We start from the raw sequence: 22,372 nt of genomic DNA on the forward strand, positions 1-22,372 counted from the left end.
TGAGTCAATACCATTACGACAGCAGCGGAGCTTGAAAGACAGCTTTGCAGCATTAAGGGATTGTAATCAGGTGAGGCATTTGAAAATCTGAAGGGGCTGCTTTGAGTGTGACATTGTATTTTTTTTCGAGAAGTTCGAATACTTGGAATAGTAAAAGTCTAGTGCTAATCTAATAGAATAGCAAACACCTTTAGGAACATACTTAAAATTTCGAATATTCCCACATCTCAAAATATAAAGGAAGAACTCTGCCTGCACTCAATATTTATGAATTAGCTTTTGATATGCTTCAATTCAGCAGAAGGGTATTGAGGACTATAGCCCACAATTGGATAACTACCAATATATATGAAGTTACATTGTAATCTTCAAATGTGATACAACAATGTTCACTTGTATTATTGTTTCCAAAACTGCAAGTATGACAGGCTCACAACGATTCACCAGAGGAAGTGGATGAGGTGATCTTGGAGTCCCTCTGATGAGGTATAACTCATGAAATCCGAGGGCTTTCAAGGAGGAACGATAGCTTCAAAAATTTCAAGGGTCTTAGAAGCATATTTTCCTTTTCAAGGGTTTTCAAGGAATTCAAATGCCTGTACACACACTAAAAAAAGCGTGGAGAAGAACACGAAAGAATAACTCTAGAGGCATCATGAAAACTGTCCACCTAGAAGTATATAGGCGGGCTTCAAGAACTCTGTTTCAAGTGACAATGATACATTTGCTTTTCCAACCATTCTTTGTTAAATACTATGGTCAGCAAGTGTTTGCCCCCATAATGTGTCAAGCAATGCTGCTGACCGTGTGAGCTTATTTTACACTCTGCTTTGTGCAGTTGTGCGTCTCAACGAGGACAACTATAGTTGGGCAAGCTTGCATAGCTTGCAGCAAGTGTTTTAAATGACGTAAATCATTTATGAATACAAGCAGAATGAAAAAAAAGGAATAATAGCAACATATGCAAATTAACATGTGCCCTTTTTCAGCACACGCCCACCGAGCTACATTACAAAAAAGTGGGCAGTAATGAGGTGTGTCCTTAGTACTTCTACCGACTTCTTTCTCATTCGATTACTAGAGTAGAAAAGGAGGACATTAAAGATGTCCCTGCTTTGTTCAAACGGTTTTCATGACAACCACATTACTATGGCTAGTAGTTTACACATATGCCAAACATGTCCATGAATGTGCATGACTGAAGCCTGGCATGAAGTTTTTGTTTTCACGTTTCAAGCTACAGTAAGTGCAAAAGTAAAAAAATTGAGACCCTCAAGGCAGAATACTGCTTGAAACTTGGTAATCTAATCAGGGACCATATTTAATGCAAGACATTATGAGCCACAGTGTAATGTATTAACATTACATTCGCGTCGATTCCATTATTCCCCCATCCTCCTTTAGCTTTGTTCACCTCACCTGGTGTTGTACATTCACTGTGGTTGACCGACCTTTGACCAAGTGACACTGTCAAATATCATGTCATCATATGAGGTTATGTAATTATGCCATGATAATGACATAATGTCACATGATGAGGTGATAACTTGACATCATAAGTGACGTATGTTACATGAGTATTCGTACCACTTCATACGATTTCCATGTTTCCCTCAAGGGGCTCCACAACAAGACAATGTATTTGGCAGCTTAAGCAAGGCAGAAAGTTTGGGAAAACAAGAAACCATTATTTCAGCATTGCCATGTTTACATGGGCCTGAGCTTCTGCAATATACAAAAATAAAGAACAAAGTGAATGCAGGTTACTGGGGCCATAGAGTTTTCTAAAATTAACTAAAGGGGACTTTGGTTCTACAATCATTCAGCCGTCATGGGAATGATAGGTTTTACACAAATTTGCCTATTCTTTGTCCTTGCGCACTTTAAACATACTTGTGCCTTTGTCCATTGCTGTGTCTTAGTTTTGTTTCAAATAAAAGAATGAACCGTTGGGAACTTCGTGATGCGATTTGAATTGGTGAGTCTAAAAGGTGAAAATACAACTGCTGAACATTTGCTCATTGTCGTTACATGACAAAGTGGCTCCAAGCCAAACGCGAAGCCAAACGGAGCTGAAAGTACGAATACTAGACAAATTTGTGTACTACTCATCATTCCCATGCTGGCTCAAGCACTGTACAATGCAGCTCCTATATACACTAGCGCCATAGTTCCCTCGAGTGTAGTGCTCCTCTATGACTGGGGCATCATGTACTAGGGCCTTCCACAAAAATACGCCACCAATCGCATGTTTGTTTCATTGCGCTGAAACTTAGTCGTTGAAATTTTTTGCAGCATAGAAAAATTTGTATGTGTGCACAATATTACAGTACTTCCAATATGTGGAGAGACAATGTGGTGGTACAAAAAAATCTGAGCTACACCTTAGTGTGTTTAGAGCTTTTTTTTTGTATGCCAGGATAATACTTGATGTATAGCTCACTTGCTGTGTACGAACACCCAGGTCATGTAGCCATAGGATTACATGAGGTAATAACCTGGAAACATTTTACCGCTTTTGTACAAACGATCAAGCATATAGCGAGAATAGACATTGAAAATTTAAGATATCCTTGATGGTGGCATGTTTGATTTCACCATCATAGACCAATTCTCACCTCCTCATGCTTGAATTCCTGATTTAAGCTGAGATGCAGCAATGGGCTCCAGAGGAAACCATGCAGCTGAATAAAATAAGAATTAATGCATAATTTGTCGACTTTTTTTTCTTCACTCTAAAGTTTGCTTCTGATGTATGTGATATGCATGATAAGACCAATTTAAAAAAGAAGTCAACAATAGACATACTGAATGATGCAGTAGTGAAATTTTTATCCTGCACATTCTCACTTCATCAGCAGCATATTGAGCGATTGAACAAGAGTGCGAAAATATTTTCGTTTTTTAAGCTTTTATTAAAAGTACATTTAACCTTAGTACCTAAACATTTCATTAGCAGCAAATGTAGAACACCTACTTTATTGAATCTTGATAAGCACTTATGACAAGAGAGCCAAAAAAAAGGCAGTGGTGACATGCACAGTAAAACAATTAACAAGGGCACATAGCGACCAGCAGCATCACTATATGCACAGTGGGTGTCACCGATGCAGACAGGTCTCTTTTTTTTTTTTTTCATTTTAGAAAACACACGATCCTCCTTTCTTTATACACCACAAATTCAATACACATGCCATGAGACATTTGCAAACATGATCGGAAACCCAAGATCTGCCACAGCGAATTCACTCTCTGAGAAACAATTAACCAGGACACACATCCAGCTATGATCAACTCCTGCTAGCAAAAAGGGCAGTGGATTTAAAATCACTGCAATGTACAACAATGCCAGCAAAGGCAGATGTGTGCACCACATACAGCCAGGTCGTTAGAACCTGACGACGCATTCAAGTCCTGAAAAGTTCACCGAGCGTGATGTCGACTACATCACTGCCATGACCATTGAGTGTGAGCTTGAACCTCACGAGGGCTTGGTATGCGACCAGCATTGCCAGGTCTCGATTAGGGCCCTCAGGAATATCACTGACGCAGTTCTCCATCATAAGACCAAAAGCACGACATGCGCCAACTGTTGGTGACACCACAACAGCTGTCGAGCCGGAAGGTTCCTCTAGGGGAGACTCTCGTCGATACCGGCCCATTGGGATGCTACCAACGTTGCAGGTTCCCACTCCACCAACAGCTACACCATTGTCGCTGTAGCACTTTCGCTTCATAGGTATGGCAGAGTGGGTTGGAGGTGGTGCGGGCTCACAAGGTGGATGCGATTCCGAAAGGCTGTGATCCTGCAGCCAGGGTTAGTAGGTAAAGAAAATGAGCGACAGCATTAACACAAAAGTGCAAGTCCAGTCATGTCTAGCTCTGTCTGTCAGCACAGTACACGAGCTCAGTAATTTTTTTTCATTTGCAGTTGTATGACAATAAGATTTCCATGTTAACTACAGTTGATAGAAGCATAAAATTTGAGCAATGAAAATGATGGCATTAAGACCTTACAATGTAGAAGATACGATAGAACAGTTGTGTGTCGTTAATATGAGAAACATAAAAAATATATGTAGCATTGCTGCAGCTTTTTTATATTGCATTATACCCACTCCATCAATCAGTCCTCTCTCTTCAGTCACAACAGGCATAGAGACAATGGCACTTTGAATAACTTTTAACTTCTATTGGGCAGGCGAAATCTATTTGAAATAAAATATGGTGGCATGTGTTATGGGTCAGTTACAAGACAATGACATTGGTGTTAGAATGATCAGCTGCTTTGAAAGCTTGGAACTGTGGAGTACCTTAAAATATCTATTTTTCTCAAAGAATGTTCACACAAAACTGCAACAGATATTTGGGTAAAACAAACTTTTATGAACTTTCACAATGAAAGTTCATAACTTTCATTGTGAAGTTATTGTGAATTCATTGTGAAGTTCATTTTGAACGACGAGGCGCTGGTCGTTCGGACGAGCCAGCGCCTCGTCCGAACGATTTACCTGGTTACATGAAATGTCGTCCCGGACATTGCAATTCGCTTCCACGAAGCCGTCTGAAGACACTTTGTATGAAACTGATGCTGGGAAGCGAGATAACAGCTCACGAAACTCATCGTCTGCGCACTCGTTGTTGTCTTCACCGGTTTCCGCAAGTTCCGCCGTCTCGAAACCTGCCTTGCGTAAGCAGTTGTCCACTGTGTCCGTCTTCACGTCTGGCCAGGCATTGAAAATCTCCGCGGGAGAAAACTTTGCGGAGATTTCAGGCCACTTCTTCGTCATCCACTACAGGATCTCCTGGCTGCTCAGAGCTTCGCTTTCACCAGAATTTGTTTTGCCAACGATGTTGTAGTGCTGTTTAAATTAGTGAAGCCACCCGCTGTTGTCGGCGAAGTCGTTTCATCGAGTGCAGCGGCAAACCATTAGGCTTTGGCAATCAGTATCGGGCCATCCACTGGAATGTTCTTCGCGTGCACTCCTAAAACTCAGGCTTAGAGTGCCTTTTTTACATTCCAGTGGGCAGAAGCGCGCACATGACATGCTCCCGACATTTGCTGCTCCGGCGACTTTGCCTTGATATCAGCCTTGTTTTTAAACAAGGTACTCAAAAAGCTCTGTGGTATCCCGAAGTTGTCAGCGACGGTCGAAAATTTCTCGCCCGCCTAAACACGCTGAATACCCTTCAATTTCGTCGCAAAGTCAAGGGTCTTGCGTCTCGTGATGCTGGCCATAGCTACACGAGAAGTCGACATATCAAGGAGTCTACAGCGGCTTTACACACCACACACGCAAAAGAAAAATACTGCACATGCGTTGGTACACAGGCGTCGCGAGAGCAGAAGCAACAAAGCACTCATGAGACGATGTCCACCAGCGAGGGCAACAGCAAAAGGCACGAGCTGTGGTTGGCTGATAGAAACTCGCAAAACAGCAAAACAAAACATGGACGTCGGCTCTTCCGTTCCTGCTCCCCGAGCCGACGAGTACACGGAGAAAGCACGAGTTAGAGAACAAGAAGAGAAAGAAACGCCGTTCTGCAAGTTAGAAATAGTGCAGTCTGAACCCTGTCACCCTTACCTTTTTTTTAGCGTTTCGAGTTTTGGCGAACGCATGGTGCCAGGCGGAGGTTGCGAGGCGCTGCGAGTGCAAAACTGCACCTTCAAACTCGCACACGGAGACGCGCTGCCGCGGAGATCGCAGAGGGGTGAGGAGGGGGAGTGCTGAAGTGCATCATTCAGCTCACGCGACGTTCGCTATATCCAAAGCTGGGTAAAAATACCGTTTGATATAAACGTGAAAATTTTTATACTATTACAAAGGAATTTCAAGGGGATAACTTGCGAGCTCGATATACCCAAAAATTCTATATATGTGGCTTTGATATAACTATGTTCGAATGTATTTTGGGATATGCACTATGCTGTGTGCCATAAGAGTGATGTAAATGCAGACGATGCATGAGAAAAAAAAACAACCAACAGAACCTGCTAACATGACACACTTCGTAAGTAAACAAACCAGGTGGAGAAAATATACAATGTTGCATGCATTATACAGTAAACTCCCTTTAAGATAAACTCCAAGGGACCACGATCATTTGTTTTTCTCATCAGGAGTTGGTCTCATCAGAAGTGCCCCCAAAAACCAAATGGTAACATGGCAACTATGCCCAAATATGTTGCATGAAAACACTTGATGATGTACAGTGGACTCCCATTAAGTGAAACTCGGTTGAACGGAAAACCCGCATAAACGAAACTATCCAGGCACATTTGATTGGTCGCCTATATAATTATTAATAAAAAGTTTTGGGTAATCGGAACACTTTTTAGCTTACACCGGTTAAATGAAACTAAAATGGGCAAAATCCATGATGTTAGTGACTCCATGATCCATGATGTTAGTGAAATGGGCAAATCCATGAGATAGTGACTCACTATTCGGAAATGCATTGTATAACCCGTGTGCAGAAAAGAAAAGGTTTTCATCCAGATATTGCTCGTGATTCTCATCTCTGAGTATGACGCTAGGAATGATGGGGCTTTATTTACAGATTAGAGCTTCAGGAAATGATGATTCGCAGTGGAAGGTGTTGCAAGCAATGGCTCACAGCCGAGTTCATCGTTCCACTCCTCTACCATTTCACATCGATAAAACGTTTCAGTGCCGTCACGTTCTCACTTTCGTCATCCTGTTGACCTGACATTATTTTAGTTCAGTCGCGCACCCGTGTCGGCATCCTGTTTTCCAGAAGCTAATTAACATAATTTTTCGGGCACCATTTGAGGCCATACACGAGCAAAAAAATACATTTTAAATGTTTCACATTGCCCGCGCACATGGTTGATTACCGTCTCTGCGCAGTGCATCGCTGCCTTGCATGACGTGCAAAGATGTGCCAGTGCCATCTGGCGGTTTCCTCCCAAGGTATTACGCGCTAGCTGGCGTGTTCATCACACTTCCCTATTCTAGCCAGTGCAGCCTAGCCAAGTCAATCCAGCGAGTGCACATGTCCGGCCACGCCCATGGCGCATGCCGAGCAGCAATCGACGTCTCGTCGTGAACTTGAGGACAGCCTCGATAGTCTAGCCTTAAAGAACCTAAGCTGAAGTTCAAGATGAGGATCAAGTGATAACGAGATGGTGTGTGATCCTGAGCCTCTTTTGTGGTGAACAGTGCAGCAAGAAATGCTGCGATCCTGTACTTTGAGCCCGATGGTGGCAAAGAGTTCTTGCGCAGCCTTTCAGCAATGAACTCCTACTATGGGAGAAAGTGCTTGAAAAAGGCCAAGCAAATTGTTATCAACTCCTTTTCTCTGAGTCAGCAATATTAGAAACATTTTTCTTTCTAATCAACTATAGTTGTGTTACTGTGTACTTCAAAATGTTTTTGTTCAGTCAACCACAGTTTGTGCTTTTAAAATAAAGTCATACGTATTAATTCATTTCGTGGGCTTTGCTTAAATGAAACTTCTCATAAATGGAACAAATTTTCTTGCCTCTTCGAGTTTCGTAGCAGTCCACTGTATATTTACAGTGGAGATATCAGGAACAAGAAAAAGCATTTATTTGGCTCAGCTTGATCAAAACTGTGCTTTCAAGTAGACTATTTAGGCTAATCTACAGACTGCTCGATTTCGAGAGTTCATAGTACCATATTTACTCGCGTAATGACCACACTTTTTTTTCTCGAAAAATCAGAGCAAAGTTGCGGATGCGTTTCTCATACAGGACAAATTTTATAAAAACATTTTCCGAATGAGCGAAAATTGCTGTAATGTAAAAAAAAAAAAAGTTGGGTCGCTCAGCATTTCCCATATGCGTAGACTGTTTGCAAACAGGTTCTTTGTTGCGCTTTACTCATATTCAGTGGTTTATGGCACTATCTTCTGCAAGCTGTCCACGTGCCGCTCGTGCACGCCATAAAAGCAATTTGCGGCTATTTTTTCTTGCAATCGTTTACCTGCAACCGTGAGATCTGAAGGGCACCCAGAAGCGCGCGCTATGACGCTACGCCTCACTTTTCCAACTTTGCGACAACCTCGTACGACGATGACGTTGACACTCTAGCAAGTAACCAACACTTTAGCAAGCTACCCCGAAACATCAAAACCAACTGTCGATAACTAGACTAATAACAAAATACGGCCACCACCCCGCTTCCACATTAGAAGTTCCACTATGCGCGGCGAACAAAGAAGTCAGAATCGGGGGGGCTACAATGTTGAAGAAATCGTCACAATTTTTCCTGGGTAATAAGGGATTTGTTATAGTTTTCCAGAAACCTACAAAGTGATAGCGACGAATGACCCTTTGCGAACGCAAATTCAGTCATAGTCACTCGAAAATACACTCGCACCGTTCGCACCATTCATGAACCTCGCTGTGGCACACATATAACAAAGATGGGGGACGTGCCACGCACAGATAGAAAGAAAAACAATACGGCAACAGGCGAAGGAGGGGAAACAGTGAGCTGAGGTGGGTTGACATAATAAAAAATGAAAGAGATCCAAAGGGTAAGCAGGCGCTAGGTGTCGCTTAACGGGACTGCAGCAGATGAATGTAGGAGGTGTGTTTGTACCACGGGGGAAAAAAATCCAAATTTTGACGACTGAAGTTGAGGGTTCATTTATTATGCAAGTAAATATAGTAATTATGCTCATGAATAAATTGATGCCACATTTTAACAATAAAACTTTAGCACAACCCTTTTTCGATGATTACAAAAAGAGAAAGAAGAAGAGAAAAGCACAATTTTCCTACAGAATGAAAAATTTATTCTTCTGGCTGTTCACATTCTGAAAGGCTGTCTTACCGGCTTTCCTATCACTTTTTGATATGCCTCAATCGCATACCACTACCTTGACAAAGCCAGTATATGCCAAGTTGCTTATGAAAGTCTGCAAGCTTTTCTTTGAGGTTCAAATATTTTATTTTCAGCCCAAAATAACTTATGCTGAACGAAATGCAGCTGAAGAGCTCAGTTTAGGCTAATCCCGATCACAAGCCTTCGGCACACACACAAAAAAAAAAGACTTTACGCAGCAATATTTGGTGTACAAACTAACCTTCCTTTGCCGTGCACTTTCATAAAAAAATAGCACATCTCAATTAGCTACATTTCACTAGGAACGGATAGAAAGTTGACAGGCTCTATGCAAAACAACAGAAACTGACCAAAACAAGTGCTCAGGTGCTGACAATGCATCCGACTTCTCTAATGGGAGTACTAGTGCCGCATATGTGGTTTCAGTTTCATATTAATATATTGCACAGACAATTTTTGTTCTCATGTTCCCTTTCATTTTGCTTTTTTCTTTCACTAACCTTCATTTGCATTTTCCCCTCTACCCAAGCTCTTGTGTTCTTCTGTTTCCCAGTTGAGGAACTGAAGAACGCAAGGAAAACACGAAAAGATTAACACTTTTTATTACTTTCTTTGCTGATAAAGCCTGACCTTTTACCACCTACAGGGATGGGAGAGATACCAGTCTTATGCGCTGACCTTTCTTTTCCACTCAAGTCGCTTTCTCCCTCCAAATCGCCATTTGCTTTCGATTTGCTTCAAATTTATGCACCAGAAACTTTTTCTATTTTTTTTTATTTTGCTTCCTCTTGTTCGCCTGAATGCCCACATCAAGACTCCTAATGTTTGTTGCACTGAATTCTCATCATTTTCCGTCCCTGTGATAGTTCGTCTTAGCCCGTTACATGGTTCGTCTTGACAGATTTTTTTGCATTGAGTCTATGAGAAACCAAACAAACACTCCCGTGCTGTTAGTCTTAAGTAAGAATTTGTCTTAACAGAGTTCATTTCATTAAGAGTTTACTGTAAAGTGAATTGTGGTCATCCGGTGTGTGTCATTAATTTTACGTGTGTCATCTTAACGGAATTAATATCCGCCCGCTCAGAATTACGTGCCAGGTGGAAGTACCCGTTGCGTAAGCTCTTGTCTCACGGTTGGTGCACGAACGCCTTGCATGAAAAACACTGTACAATATTCTTGAAACAGGGAAATGACACCCGCTATGTTATCGCTGCATCGATCACGATCAATCACGATTCATTGCATCGATAATGATTGTTAATGAAGTGACATTGCTAGAACAATTATGAAGCATAAAAAAGATTTAATTTTTAAAGGCCCGTCTTTCTTAACGATATCTTATTAGGTATCTTAATACTTTTGTTTTAGATGTTTTTATTTCACCTGTGTTGTGTGCATATATTACATAGTGATAACATAAAAAACGGTAGGTGGAGAAAGATGGAAGCTTGCGATAAAAAATCCGTAAATAAGGGTTGTGTCGAGCTGACGTTTTGGCAAGCGGACTTGTCTTCCTCAAGGCTAGCCTTGAGGGAGACAAGTCCATTTGCCGAAACGTCGGGTCAAGACAATCACTGTTTACAGATTTTTCATCGTAGTGATAACTTGTTATATTAAATTAGAGTCTCGTGAAAGAAAACCTCGTGAAAGACAGCGATGGCGTAGTGGTTAGAACATCAGCCTTGCATGCAAGAGGTCCGTGGCTCGAATCCCAGTGCCGCGCAGCTCCCAACTGGACTTAAAAAAAAAGTCCGCATGGTGATAGAACTTCATTAAGAGGCCTAGGGTGCGGCCTCAACGGTGACCACCGTCGGTAATGCACTCACTCACTAGAAAAGGATTTGCCACTGCCTCCCACATGCATACGTCAATTATCTCATGGCCCTCAGTCCCCAGCGGCTGCGAAGCAACTGACAATGGCGGCGGTAAGATCTGCAACGCAGCAGAGAGTGCTAAGAATCTCTGGATCTGGACATGCCGCCACTGGAACTTGAATTTGGCAACGTTTAGTGCCAGAACCTTACCTAGTGAGGTTAGTCTAGCTGCACTATTCGAGGAGCTAGAGGGCATTAAATAGGATGTAATGGAGCTCAGTGAGGTTAGGAGGACAGATGAGGCCTATACAGTGCTACAGAACGGGCATGTCCTTTGCTATCGGGGCTTGGCTGACAGAAGAGAACGAGGAGTGGGGTTCCTTATGCACAGAAATATAGCTGGCAACATAGAATACTATAGCATTAATAAAAGTAATGAAAGGGTCGTAAGTATCGTAATTAAACTCGGTAAGAAATACAAGATGAAGGTGGTACAGGTTTATGCGCCTAGGTCCAGCCATGATGACGCGTCAGTTGAAAGCTTCTATGAAGACGTGGAATCGGCAATGGGTAAGGTAAAAACACAGTATACTGTACTGACGGGAGACTTCAATGCAAAAGTAGGGAAGAAACAGGCTGTACCCCAGGCAGTTGGAGATTATGGCATCGGTACTAGAAATGCCAAAGGGGAGCTACTAGTAGACTTTGCAGAACGCAATAATTTATGAATTTTGAATACCTTCTCTCGAAAACGAGGAAACCGTAAGTGGACATGAAGGAGCCCCAATGGCGAAAATAAGAACAAAATAGACTTTATACTGAGTGCACACCCAGGCATAGCAGCAATAGCGACACTGGATGATTCAGCATCAACACAATAGCAGAGAACTCGAGCAAGACCAATCTGCCCGTGCCTTGCCTGCTGACAGGAACGATTTTCCACAACCAGTTAAAGACAATTCGGAGCATCTTAGGGCCAGTAACCTGCAGCCAATGGCCTCCTCTAAAACACACCTAAAGAGCAGCTTTACGAATGAACCTGACTACAGGGCATGGCTTCACCTGCTCAATGCGACTGTCTAACCAATTTGTCATCATCGTGCAGTTCTGAATCAGGCAGTTGTGCGCCACCAGCAATGATAAGACTAGTTGGTTCAGGATCAACAAATACTCAGTGGAAGCTGAAGAAGCTCAGCCCCGCTACTTCGAGCAGCACAAAAGAATAAGAGAGAGAGAAAGAGAGAAACCGGTCTTGTGGTCAACCAAAACGTGTGCGTGCAGAAAACAAGATGAGCTTCACTGCAATACAGCAGTGACGTGCAAGCAGCATAATGCATGTTTCTCGCAACGTCAGCGCGTAATGACTAGAGATCGGATTATAGGCAAATGCCTATTTGGTTCCTTGCGTTCCATTCGTACCATTTTGATATATGAGCATGAATTAGAGATTAAGAAGGGCTTTTATGGTGTTTTATAGTGCCTATAAATGCCTCTTTTGGGTGTTCGTGTCTAAATGCCTATAAGTGCCTATACATGCCTATTTTCCCAATGAGCACCTATACGAGCGCTGTTCATGCCCAAATTTTGTTTTAGAGCATGGTGTGAAACCATTATTCACATAAAGAAGGCAATATTGATATTTCAAAACATAACGAAGGCAAAGCTGACATGCTGTGAGCGATTGAAGGAGGAGCATGAGGAGTTCAAAAGACGCCATTTCTGCAGCCCTCAGTGGAAGCACGTCTCACCGTCTGCAGGGGAAGGAGGATAAAGAATTAAAGATGGGGTAAGAAAATAAAAGTAACGTCTATGGACGAGGACGTGGCGACCACCTTCTACAAATAGCTGTCTAGTGCCCTGAAGGAACTGAGAAACCACCCTGAAAACCTGGGTGTTGAGGTCGGAAAGGAACAGCAGGTTTTTCTGGGCAGCTGCGGGTTGCTGGAGAATGAATGAAAAATCATGGAGGGCCACTCATGGAATGCTCTTCTTGATTCAGTGGTGGCCAAGGTCGCCAAATCGTTATACTTTGTGCAGCGAAGTCTGAGGCAGGCGCCGGCATGTTTACAATCAACGATGTATTTAGCATACATTACCCGTATGCTTGAATACGCTTGTTTCATATGAGATCCCTTGTCATATCTCTTTAAGTGACAAACATGAAAAAATACAGAACAGGGCTTCAACGTTTGTTTTAAGGCATTACTCAAAAATGACAGTTGTAACAATATGAAAAATGAACTAGGATGGAAATTACTATCACTGCATCAAATTAAACTGTGGTCAAAGCTCCTATCTCAAGCATTTCATGACAAAACTCGGATTCAAAAATGAATATATCTAAAGAGTCCTCTTTGCACAATGGTATAGATTAAGAATGTCGTATATTAATTTGTTTTTTGTTAGTTTTATGACAGAATGAAATGGCTTATAAAAGAAAAAAGTGTGTTGCGTTAATGAAGGTGTGTTTTCTTTAACAATGTAACCCTTCTGCTCAGCGCCTTTGGGTAAAAAATGTGATGTGCACGTGGCTTTTGTTTTGTTTGTAATTTACTTTTTAAGCATTTCTCTCTAGATGACATAGTCAGTTGTAGTTAAACACTAGAAGTTCTTGCGTGCCCAATGAAAAGCGTTCCACCACAGTGATTTTTCACATTGGTTCGCTATAAGCCTCCAAAGCATGATGCGAAGAAGCAAGCTAGCTTGAATCTCTTGCCTCTCCTCCCATGTAGCTATTGCGAGCCTTATTTCTTCCTTGTTCTCTTCAGTATTGGGGCTGGAGAAATACATTTCATAGCATCTTGAGGCTATTCAAAACAAAAATAAAATTAATAAGCCGAGATTACATTTGCATGTTTTATTATTTTTCTTAGCTTTCACTCATTTCTATACTAATTTTCAAAGGGCAGTGCAAATACACAGGGAAAAGAAAGACAGAGACAAAGAGCGCTGTTTTTCTTTTCCCTTTGTCTTTGCGCTTCCCTTCCAAATATTATGAAGCAGCTAGCCCAAACCAAAGTACTCCTCATTCCTGCTACACAACAGAACACACAAATTGCACATGGCAAGTAGAGCAATGCCACGTTCGACGCTCTTAATGAGGTACCGTTTAAAATGCAGAACATCAACAGGAGGCGGGATATTTTTCGTCTGTTTTTCTAGATATAGCTTGCATTTGATGAAGTTGTGATGAAGAGCGTATACGGTATGCGACGTCAGCCCACCAATGTCAATATAAAGAAGCTACGTGAACACGGGATAATTCCTTGCTGTACGTCACTCCCTAGATACTGGGGCGCACGCTCGCGAGACGGGCAAGTGGCATTCATTAAAAATTGAGCGTCTTTTCGCGACTTGTAATTATGCAAGTTTTAACAGAAATGATCCGGAGTGCTCAGTGCAACATTATGCTTGTCAGCTCGAAATACCAAAACCTAGTGAGGGGCTCTTTAAGGTGCTCACCGATAGGGGGAAATAGCTCCTACGTGATTAGACCTAGCATTCCTCCCTTCTGGAGTATCAGTGGTCTGGTTATTGAAACGAAAAAGACCCAGGAAAGTGGTAATTGAATGATGGACACTTGACGCACAATACAAGACTACAAAACGAAAGACCAAATACTGCGAATCGCGTGGAAAATGCATGCCTATGTTCGATCGTTGGTATATTCCTGCAATCTTAAACAATGCCATTTTCTTGCTTCTTTCCGCAGATACAAGTCACCGACGTGGTTGTTTTGAAATATTTCAATTTTCGTAGGTATTTATTGTTCCTATAATAATGATTTTGAGGGGCTAAAACGGTGTTTTACCTGCCTGTCTTTGGTGCCTAAAACACACTTTTTTAGTGCCTGAAAATCCGGCCTTTAGTCATGACTTACTGCTTTTTTTGGGAATTGTAAAGAAACATATTAAAGGACAGTTTGGCGAAATTCGCAATATATGCGAACCTTCAACTGCCGGTTGCTGTAGCGATTTGCACACTTAAACTGCTGGCAGAGTTCTTGCCTGCAACGCCTACTTCAAAAAATGAGTTTGAAGGCTTCAAAGACGGTGCTTTTCAGCCAAAACATATTGCAATTTTCATCACAGTGGCCATTATTAATTTATTTATTTTACCAGAAAAAATGGGCGAATGGTCGCATCACGACATGCTGACGCAACGAGGAGCAGGCGACATGCTGCCCAGGTGTCATTACTGTGCTGCAGTGAAGCACGTTTTGTTTTGCGCAGGTGCGCTTTTCAGGTGATCACGGCAGCGGTTTCTTTGTTTGTTTTTTCAGTGGCAACATTGAGGCCCGCCGTTTCTTAGTGTTCGCCACTAAATTAAGACCAGGTGTTGAGAGAAAACATAAACCTTGGAGCCGCAAACTAGCTTGTACAGCAAATGATCAGCCCTGATTACCTAGAATATCTCAAGTTCCTTGCATCCCCCATTTTGCATGTTCTGTTAATTCGAAAACCCACTTATTTGAACATTTCTCGTGGCCCCAGTGATTTTGATTAATTATTTATAACAGTTGTCATGGTTCATGATTTGCTCATCACATTTCAATTCATGATGATGACATGTTTTAGCAAATGATGCGCCTCATTTTCAGGTTATGAAAATGATGGAGTAGAAGCTCCTTGTGGCATGTTTTAATAGTTTTGTCAGAAATAGCAGTGTTTTAGTTATGCTACTGCCATAACTTCAGAGATGGCTGGTAGGCGGCGTGTTTTTCTCCAGCCATTCGAATTCTTGCCCTCTCCAAAACCAATGAGTTTCTCCTCGCATGCCCGGCTACTGTGAGAGGACGCTTTCACTGTGGATTTTGGCAGCAGCGGAGACCACGGCAGAAAGCAGAGCACATGGGATTCCAGCATGCGCATTTTTTTTTCAAGTACGATCAAAAATCACCGCCAGAATCTTGTGGCTGCACTGAAGGCAAGCATTTTCTTTTCTGTTGCTGCATTTATTTTGGTCCAATTTATGAAAAAAAAAAAAAAGACAAGCAACTGCTCAATTTTCCTGATATTGCAAAGAGGTATAAATGCGTCTGTGACAGTGTTAGTTTTTCTTCATTACGGTCCGTTTTGTCTTAGTGCTAAATACCTTGATTTGAGAAATATATTCATTTTTCTGGATATGTGTATTGGTGAAAACTGGGCTAATTATAATCGTTCAGTCAAATTGCTCTTTTATTATGACACATCATTTCACTACTTTATCGCGTGCGGATATTTATGAGGTGATCAACCGAAGCACAGTTACGCTCTAAATTACTTAGTGCCCTGGTCATGTCACTGAAGTAAGGCGATAAGTAATTTTGAAGGAACATAGGAGAAGGCTTCGATTAGCAGACCTACATTTACTCCCCACATCTTTCACAGTGAAAGTACCGCAGTTGTCATTGTTTCTTTTTTCGTCACTTGTATTTCGACTATGTTTTAGTAGCACAATAGCAATTTCAGTAGCGTGTTCACTTACTGTACTCTCTCGACTGCAACAAAATCAAAGAGTCGCACATGCAGCACAACTGCGTCTTTCCGAAGAAAACTAAGTATTTGTCGACGTAAACTACTGAAGAAATAAAAAGTGCAAATTATCACTGCTATGTCACGTACAACGTTTCATACGAGCTACACCAAACTGAACGTGTGTTGCCTTCTTCTTGAACAAGCAGAAGATTTCGATCATGTTCATTCTTCATTGTCCAACATATCCACCAAACTCCATAAAACTCACAGTGTGAATGGGCGACCATAAGTGACTAAAACGCCCCTGTAACCAGCCTGTGCTCATCGCTGGCAATGTACATATGGCGATCACCTCCACCCTCCCACTGTCTCCTGCTTCTGCGGCTCGACGGGATGTAGTTGGAAAGAGAACACGGGGAAGCCTTGCAGGCTAGTGCGAAGTGTTGTGCGCTATGTATGCGCGGCTTTCGTGCCAGCTGTATTACATCAGCACGTTTGCATGAATTCTTGAAAAGGAGTTACAATGAAAAGCAGCGCTAGCTCACGAAAGGAAAGAAAAGGCATTTAATCGAGTGTAACCCGTGAGAGTAGAACGCGGCACTCTTCCGATTTTGCTTGTGGATCAGGCTGTCATTTTTTTCTTATTCGTCAGTGGGCTCCCCAGTATATTGCCCTCAAACTTCGAAGCATAGTAAGTTTCCAGCACATGCAGACCTCTTGCGGATGCATCACAATTGTAAGTGTACTATTATGGGCAGTGCGAATCTCCAGCAAAAAAACAAACAAACCTATTAGCAAATATATATGCGACGGCATTGAATTTGCCTTTCGTACACCTTAACCCGACATTTCCCAATAAGTGCAAAGTTATATAAATAAATAAAATCATTTTTTTTGTCACATGCAAACTGTGCCAACAGTGCAGCAGCCTTTTCGATCCTCTGTAAAAGCACCGCGACGCAAAAAAAAAAAAAAAAAAAAGAGCGGACCATGCCTATCTCTGGTAACAGGCGCTCTCTGTGCAATTGGGACGCCAAAAAAAAAAAAAAAAAAAAAAAAACATGTCGTGCACCTGCCACTTTGGAGGCCATGCTACTGCTCAAAGGGATCACGAAGCACACCTCAGGCTTGATGAGAAAACACATCCTGTAGAAAGGCAACACTGCTATAAAAAGCTCAGCCATTTCTTACAGTCATGAGTTGCAATAAGAGGTCAGAAGCGGATCACGAATTTGTCATTTACTCAGGCGCTCTCATTTTCATACAGAGGCCTGAGCTCCCTTGCTTTGGAGTTGCTGGCACCTGCTGCCTGACGTCAAGAAGCAGATAGGATGGTATTGGCCAACAGCTGACATAAATAAAGAGCAGCGCATGAATGAGATGCACTTCATGTATTGGGGTGCCGGAATGTGCTGGCACTGCACTACACAGTCAGCTAACATTGCGGAGTGAGCCAGAATCATGTGCAGCAATTGCGACTGGAGAGAGTACTGCATTTCCATTTCAGAGTGACGGATTTCATCGGCAACACTTTGGAATTCAAAAGAATGTAAAAGAGGATGTTTACTAAAGAATCAGCCCTTCATCCGGGACCAGTCTGATCGTCTCCATTTTACTATGTGTGAGGGGGGAGAATCAAAAGGCCCGGAAGGAATAGAAAGATGGCAGGTGAGAGAGAGAAAAAATGGAACGCAAGGAAAATAATGGTTAACAATGTTTGCAAAGAATGCATTTCCATTAAACTTTGTCATTGACAGATGCTTTTAACATGGACTTTGTCAGTGATCAGACAGGTTAAAGGGATTCAGAATACATTGACAGGCTAGTAGTTTCTTATCCATAACAACTTCATATATAGTGCAAGAAAACAACACAAGAGATACAAACGAACAGAGAATTGTGTTTTTTGCATTGTGTTTTTTGTAATAACTACAGGTTTTCCCGCTCACTTTAATCCAAGTGCCAGCCTAAATAATCTGCACGCCATTGAAATAATCTGAGTGCCGAGCTATTTAGTCCATGTGCCAAACATTTAATCCAAGCGCCAACATATTTAATCCAAGCGCCAACTCACTCAGGCCGCGTGCCATTGAGTTTAATCCAAGTGCCACTGTATTTAATCCAATTGCCAATGACTTTAACTCAGGTGCCAGTCAGTTTAATCCATGCGCTAGAAACACACAGTTAGCCACTATATATAGTATAAATGTCAGAATAACGTAAACATGGCATAACAGCAAGAACTTTTCCCTCGGCTATACATGGTAGGGCTTATGAAATGAAGTGCGTAGTGCGACTTCCCCTTAACATTTTGGTGTCATAGCTTCAAAATAAAAAAAAAACAGTCAGTAGTAATTGCATTTATGGGTACTTAAATGTATTTGCTCATAGAGTTCATGTTAGTCTTTATTGCATTGCTACTGCTTCATTCCGGTTAACTATCTACACCATCGCATATGTATAGATTCGTGTCGTCTGCTCAGCAGACGGCATTTGGCTACTTATGCGCTGAGGCTACCACAGTCGTCTGCTCAGCCCAGGGAGAACAGTGACCGACAGATGATATTAATTCCTTCTTGAAATCAGAAATAACCACTTAAAAATACCAAACTTGCATTTAATCGGGTTCATGTGGAAATAAGTTGTTATAAAAGCATCAAAATAGATACTCCGGTTTTCATGTAACAGACGACGCTTAGTGTAGCTGAAGCGTGTTTACTTGAAACGTGTGTTTTCATACGGGAACATTTGCAGACGAAGAGAGAGCTTTGCTTGAAGTCATGGCTGGACGCAAACGAGGATCACACTTTAGGAACCTCGACGAACCTCGTCGAAAAAACAGCAGAGTATCGGTGGTCGACAGGGCTAGGATTGTGGACGTTTACAGGCGTGGCGGTGACTTAAAGCAACTGGCCGACGCTCTAGGCATCAACATTAAAACAGCAAGATTGATTGCCGCTACCGACAGAGAAACATCAAAGCATGCTGGGGGTTCAAAAAAGAAATTTGGAGATGACTTCGTGAGTACTTTGAGACGAATTGTCGACGAAAACTGTACATTTACATTGAAGCAAATAAAGGAGGCCCTGGAGAAAGAAATGCCAGGAGTAACAATCAGTGCAAGCACAGTCGACTGCTTGCTGAATGCCCACTGCTACTCGATGAAGCTAGTGACGCAGAGGCCCACAGATCGCAACCGTGATGATATCAAGCACAGCCGCATGCTGTACGCCCAATGGCTTCTATTTGCCGCTTCTATTTGAATGAGACTAACTTTAATATCTGGTGTTCCAGGAACTTCAGCAGGGCAGCTAAAGGACAACCAGCTGTGCACATGACCACAACGACAAAGGGAGTGAACTTGAACATTATAGCATGCATGTCCGCAAATGAAGTTATTCACTGGACTGTGGTGCACAAAGTTCATTGCGTTGTTTTTAATGACTTCCTCAGTGATGTTTCGGCCCACGTAGAACGTGATGAGCCAAATACCGAAGCTGTATTCTTTTTTGATAATGCACCTGCTCACGCTCGAGCAGAACAGGCGGCTTTGGCTAACTTCATGCACTCTATTAAGCGCCTGCCAGCATACAGTCCCTTCTTTAACCCTATAGAAGAAGCCTTCTCGAAATTCAATCCACACGTGAAGGCCTACCTCAGCGAACGTCGTAATTTAGTTTTAGTGACACCGCAAGGCATGACGAAAAAGGAGCACAGGTGTTCTTTGCTGGATGCGGCTCGCCACTCAATGCAACAAATACAGTGCATGGACTGCGCGGCCTTTGATCGGCACAATTTCTCTTTTGTGCCTGCCGCTTTGCGTGAAGATGACTTGTGAACATCCGTCTCTGAGCCCTATGATACAGTTCTGTTTTAATAAATACAATAACCAGTGCCTATGTTGCGTTTCTTCAATAATTAGTAGTAATCACTCTTGTTTTCCTGTATATGTATATGTATGTATGTGTACACACGCACGCATTCGTGTGTGTGTGTGCGTGTGTGTGTGTCGGCAGAGATAGAGAGGGGGGACAGAACAAATAATTTAGTGATTGCACTGAATCCGCAAGCTTCCAATGTGCGATGAGAGGCATAATGCCGTGCAAAAAAAAAAAGAAAGCTAGGCCCAAGGTCAGTTGTGTGTTATTATCATTTCGTTTCTTCTGTGTTCGTTTCATCGTATTTGTCAAGTACGTCACAAAACTAACAAGCTAAACGAACAATCAGTACTGTTCGTATCATTGGATATATTTAACTTTGTTTGAATAAAAAAAATAAGAGCATACAATAATGTAAAATGAAACTTCTATTGCTACATCAAGATGATCAGTTTACGTTTTATGTTCACTACAGGAAAAAAAACATTGGAATTATCTCTAATTCACAGTGCGTGCCGCGCGACGGCTTCCTAATTTCTTGATTATGTAGCTGTCTGACCCACCAATGCCTACGACCATGCTTTTAATCTCTTAGTATGCGTTCCGGCACTCCAATAAACATAGTGTGTCGTTCGCATTACATGACCTGTCCTGGTCATGTAATGTTGTAGTGTGTACCAAAGCCAATTATGAGCTTCAGTGACGGATACTGAATTTCATTGCACTGCAAAATATTTAGTAATATGTTCCTGCATTTTTTTCGTTTTCATTAAATTTATTTCACCTGGGCCAAGCACTCATTATGCAAACTTGCGCATAGCAAAGTACAAGCACTCCAAACATGGCTTAAGCGAACCACGGCAGTAATTTTTTTGAAGAATACTATCGGTGAATACAAATAATAATGATTGATTCTACCTTCCGACTATTGTCTTTTATACTGTAGGAACTGCATTTCAATTGCACTGCCGTTTTTACGCCCCGTATTCTGGTTTTTGTGCGTGGATTAAACTGACTGGCACCTGAATTAAAGTCATTGGCAATTGGATTAAACACGGTGGCACTTGGATTAAACTCAATGGCACGCGGCCTGAGTGAGTTGGCGCTTGGATTAAATGTTTGGCACATGGATTAAATAGCTCGGCGTTCAGATTATTTCAATGGTGTGCAGATCATTTAGGCTGGCACTTGGATTAAAGTGAGCGAGAAAACCTGTAGTTATGATGAGTTAAAGAAACACTAAAGGCAACTCAACAACTTAGCTTATACTGTTGCATAAATATTTGAGAAGATCTAAGGCACTATTTATCAACAACACTGCATCAGCAATCTGAGATATTAAAGTAAATATAGATGACATGTGACTAGCAGATCATTCCAGTCCATGCTTGATAATATAACACAGCGATCAGCAACCTTTTCAGACAGACTCTGCATGAAGCTGCACAGTGGGCTCCACGCAGCAAATCAAGAGGGCTGAGGTCCTTGCAGGCAAGTTGGAACGATTTGACAATAATGAGCAAACTGGAATAAAGTAATGTTTATCTACTGCACGCATGTCACAGGGTTGCAATTTAAAAACATAGTCTCCAAGCAAAAACCTTAATTGAGCTCAGAACTGCCATTTTGGCCTTCTCTAAGGTGGCATTGGCATGCGCCTGAAACGGCTACTGCTCATTGTTATATTGTGGTTTACTGGTGGTGAAACAAGATCCCTGAGCAGGGTAACATATAAAGCTATCATGAGAAGATTGCACTCATCAAGAAAATTCTGGCTTTGCAAGAATATCATGCCAAACACTCATTTTGCCATGAGCCCTTTAATAAGGGGCCGTTAAAAGTGCTGATGAATGCTAGAAAGAAGACACACTGCCAGTGATGCCTGAAAACAGCAGTTTAGGGAAGGCCACAGTTTAAATGAAACTCTACACTTATTCATCCCTTGGACAACATTTATAGGAGGCATAGTGCCTATCAGCTCTGCTTTTCATCCACCTTAGCTCAACTGAATGATCTCAAATTCTTTTTCCTTAATGTGTCTGCTTTGTGCAGCCCTTTCAAAATGTGATGCGAGATAATCGAGCTGCGCAATCTACAGTCCACTCACAGCTCAGCAAATGCTGTCTGCAACGTGCACACCCACCGTGCTGTTATCGTGCTGTTGCTCGAAATAACACGTGTAGCCAGGAGACTCGGGAATGTCATCCTTCCGAAGGAGCTGCTGTTGCTGGTCATGGGAACTGCGGTGCTGAAGATGCAAAAGTGGGAACTCATGGAACGACAGTACTGGCAGATGAAAAAGTCGTTAGGTGTCATTCAACTGCTTTCTAAATGCCAGCAAGACAAAGAAGAGGTGGTAGCTATGAGCCGAAAAACTGCTGAC

At 42.1% G+C, this 22,372-nt stretch overlaps 1 protein-coding gene across 2 annotated transcripts in view; it reads right to left on the reverse strand.

Annotated features, from left to right (window-relative positions):
- Window positions 1–2,894: 2,894 nt before the first annotated feature.
- LOC119160969 (uncharacterized) overlaps window positions 2,895–22,372 on the reverse strand; it is a 71,508-nt gene continuing 52,030 nt past the window's right edge. The window contains exons 3-4 of one of the 2 annotated variants that reach the window (XM_037413263.2): window positions 22,133–22,237; window positions 2,895–3,806 (exon numbers count right to left, since the gene is read on the reverse strand). In XM_037413263.2, coding sequence (XP_037269160.1) covers window positions 3,408–3,806; window positions 22,133–22,237 — 504 coding nt within the window. In that variant the 3' untranslated portion in view covers window positions 2,895–3,407. The remainder of the gene's footprint in view (window positions 3,807–22,132; window positions 22,238–22,372) is intronic. The other variant, XM_037413264.2, reaches the window with a different exon arrangement.

The sequence above is a fragment of the Rhipicephalus microplus genome, chromosome X, assembly GCF_043290135.1.
Source record: "Rhipicephalus microplus isolate Deutch F79 chromosome X, USDA_Rmic, whole genome shotgun sequence".
In the NCBI taxonomy this organism is placed as follows: Eukaryota; Metazoa; Arthropoda; class Arachnida; order Ixodida; family Ixodidae; genus Rhipicephalus; species Rhipicephalus microplus.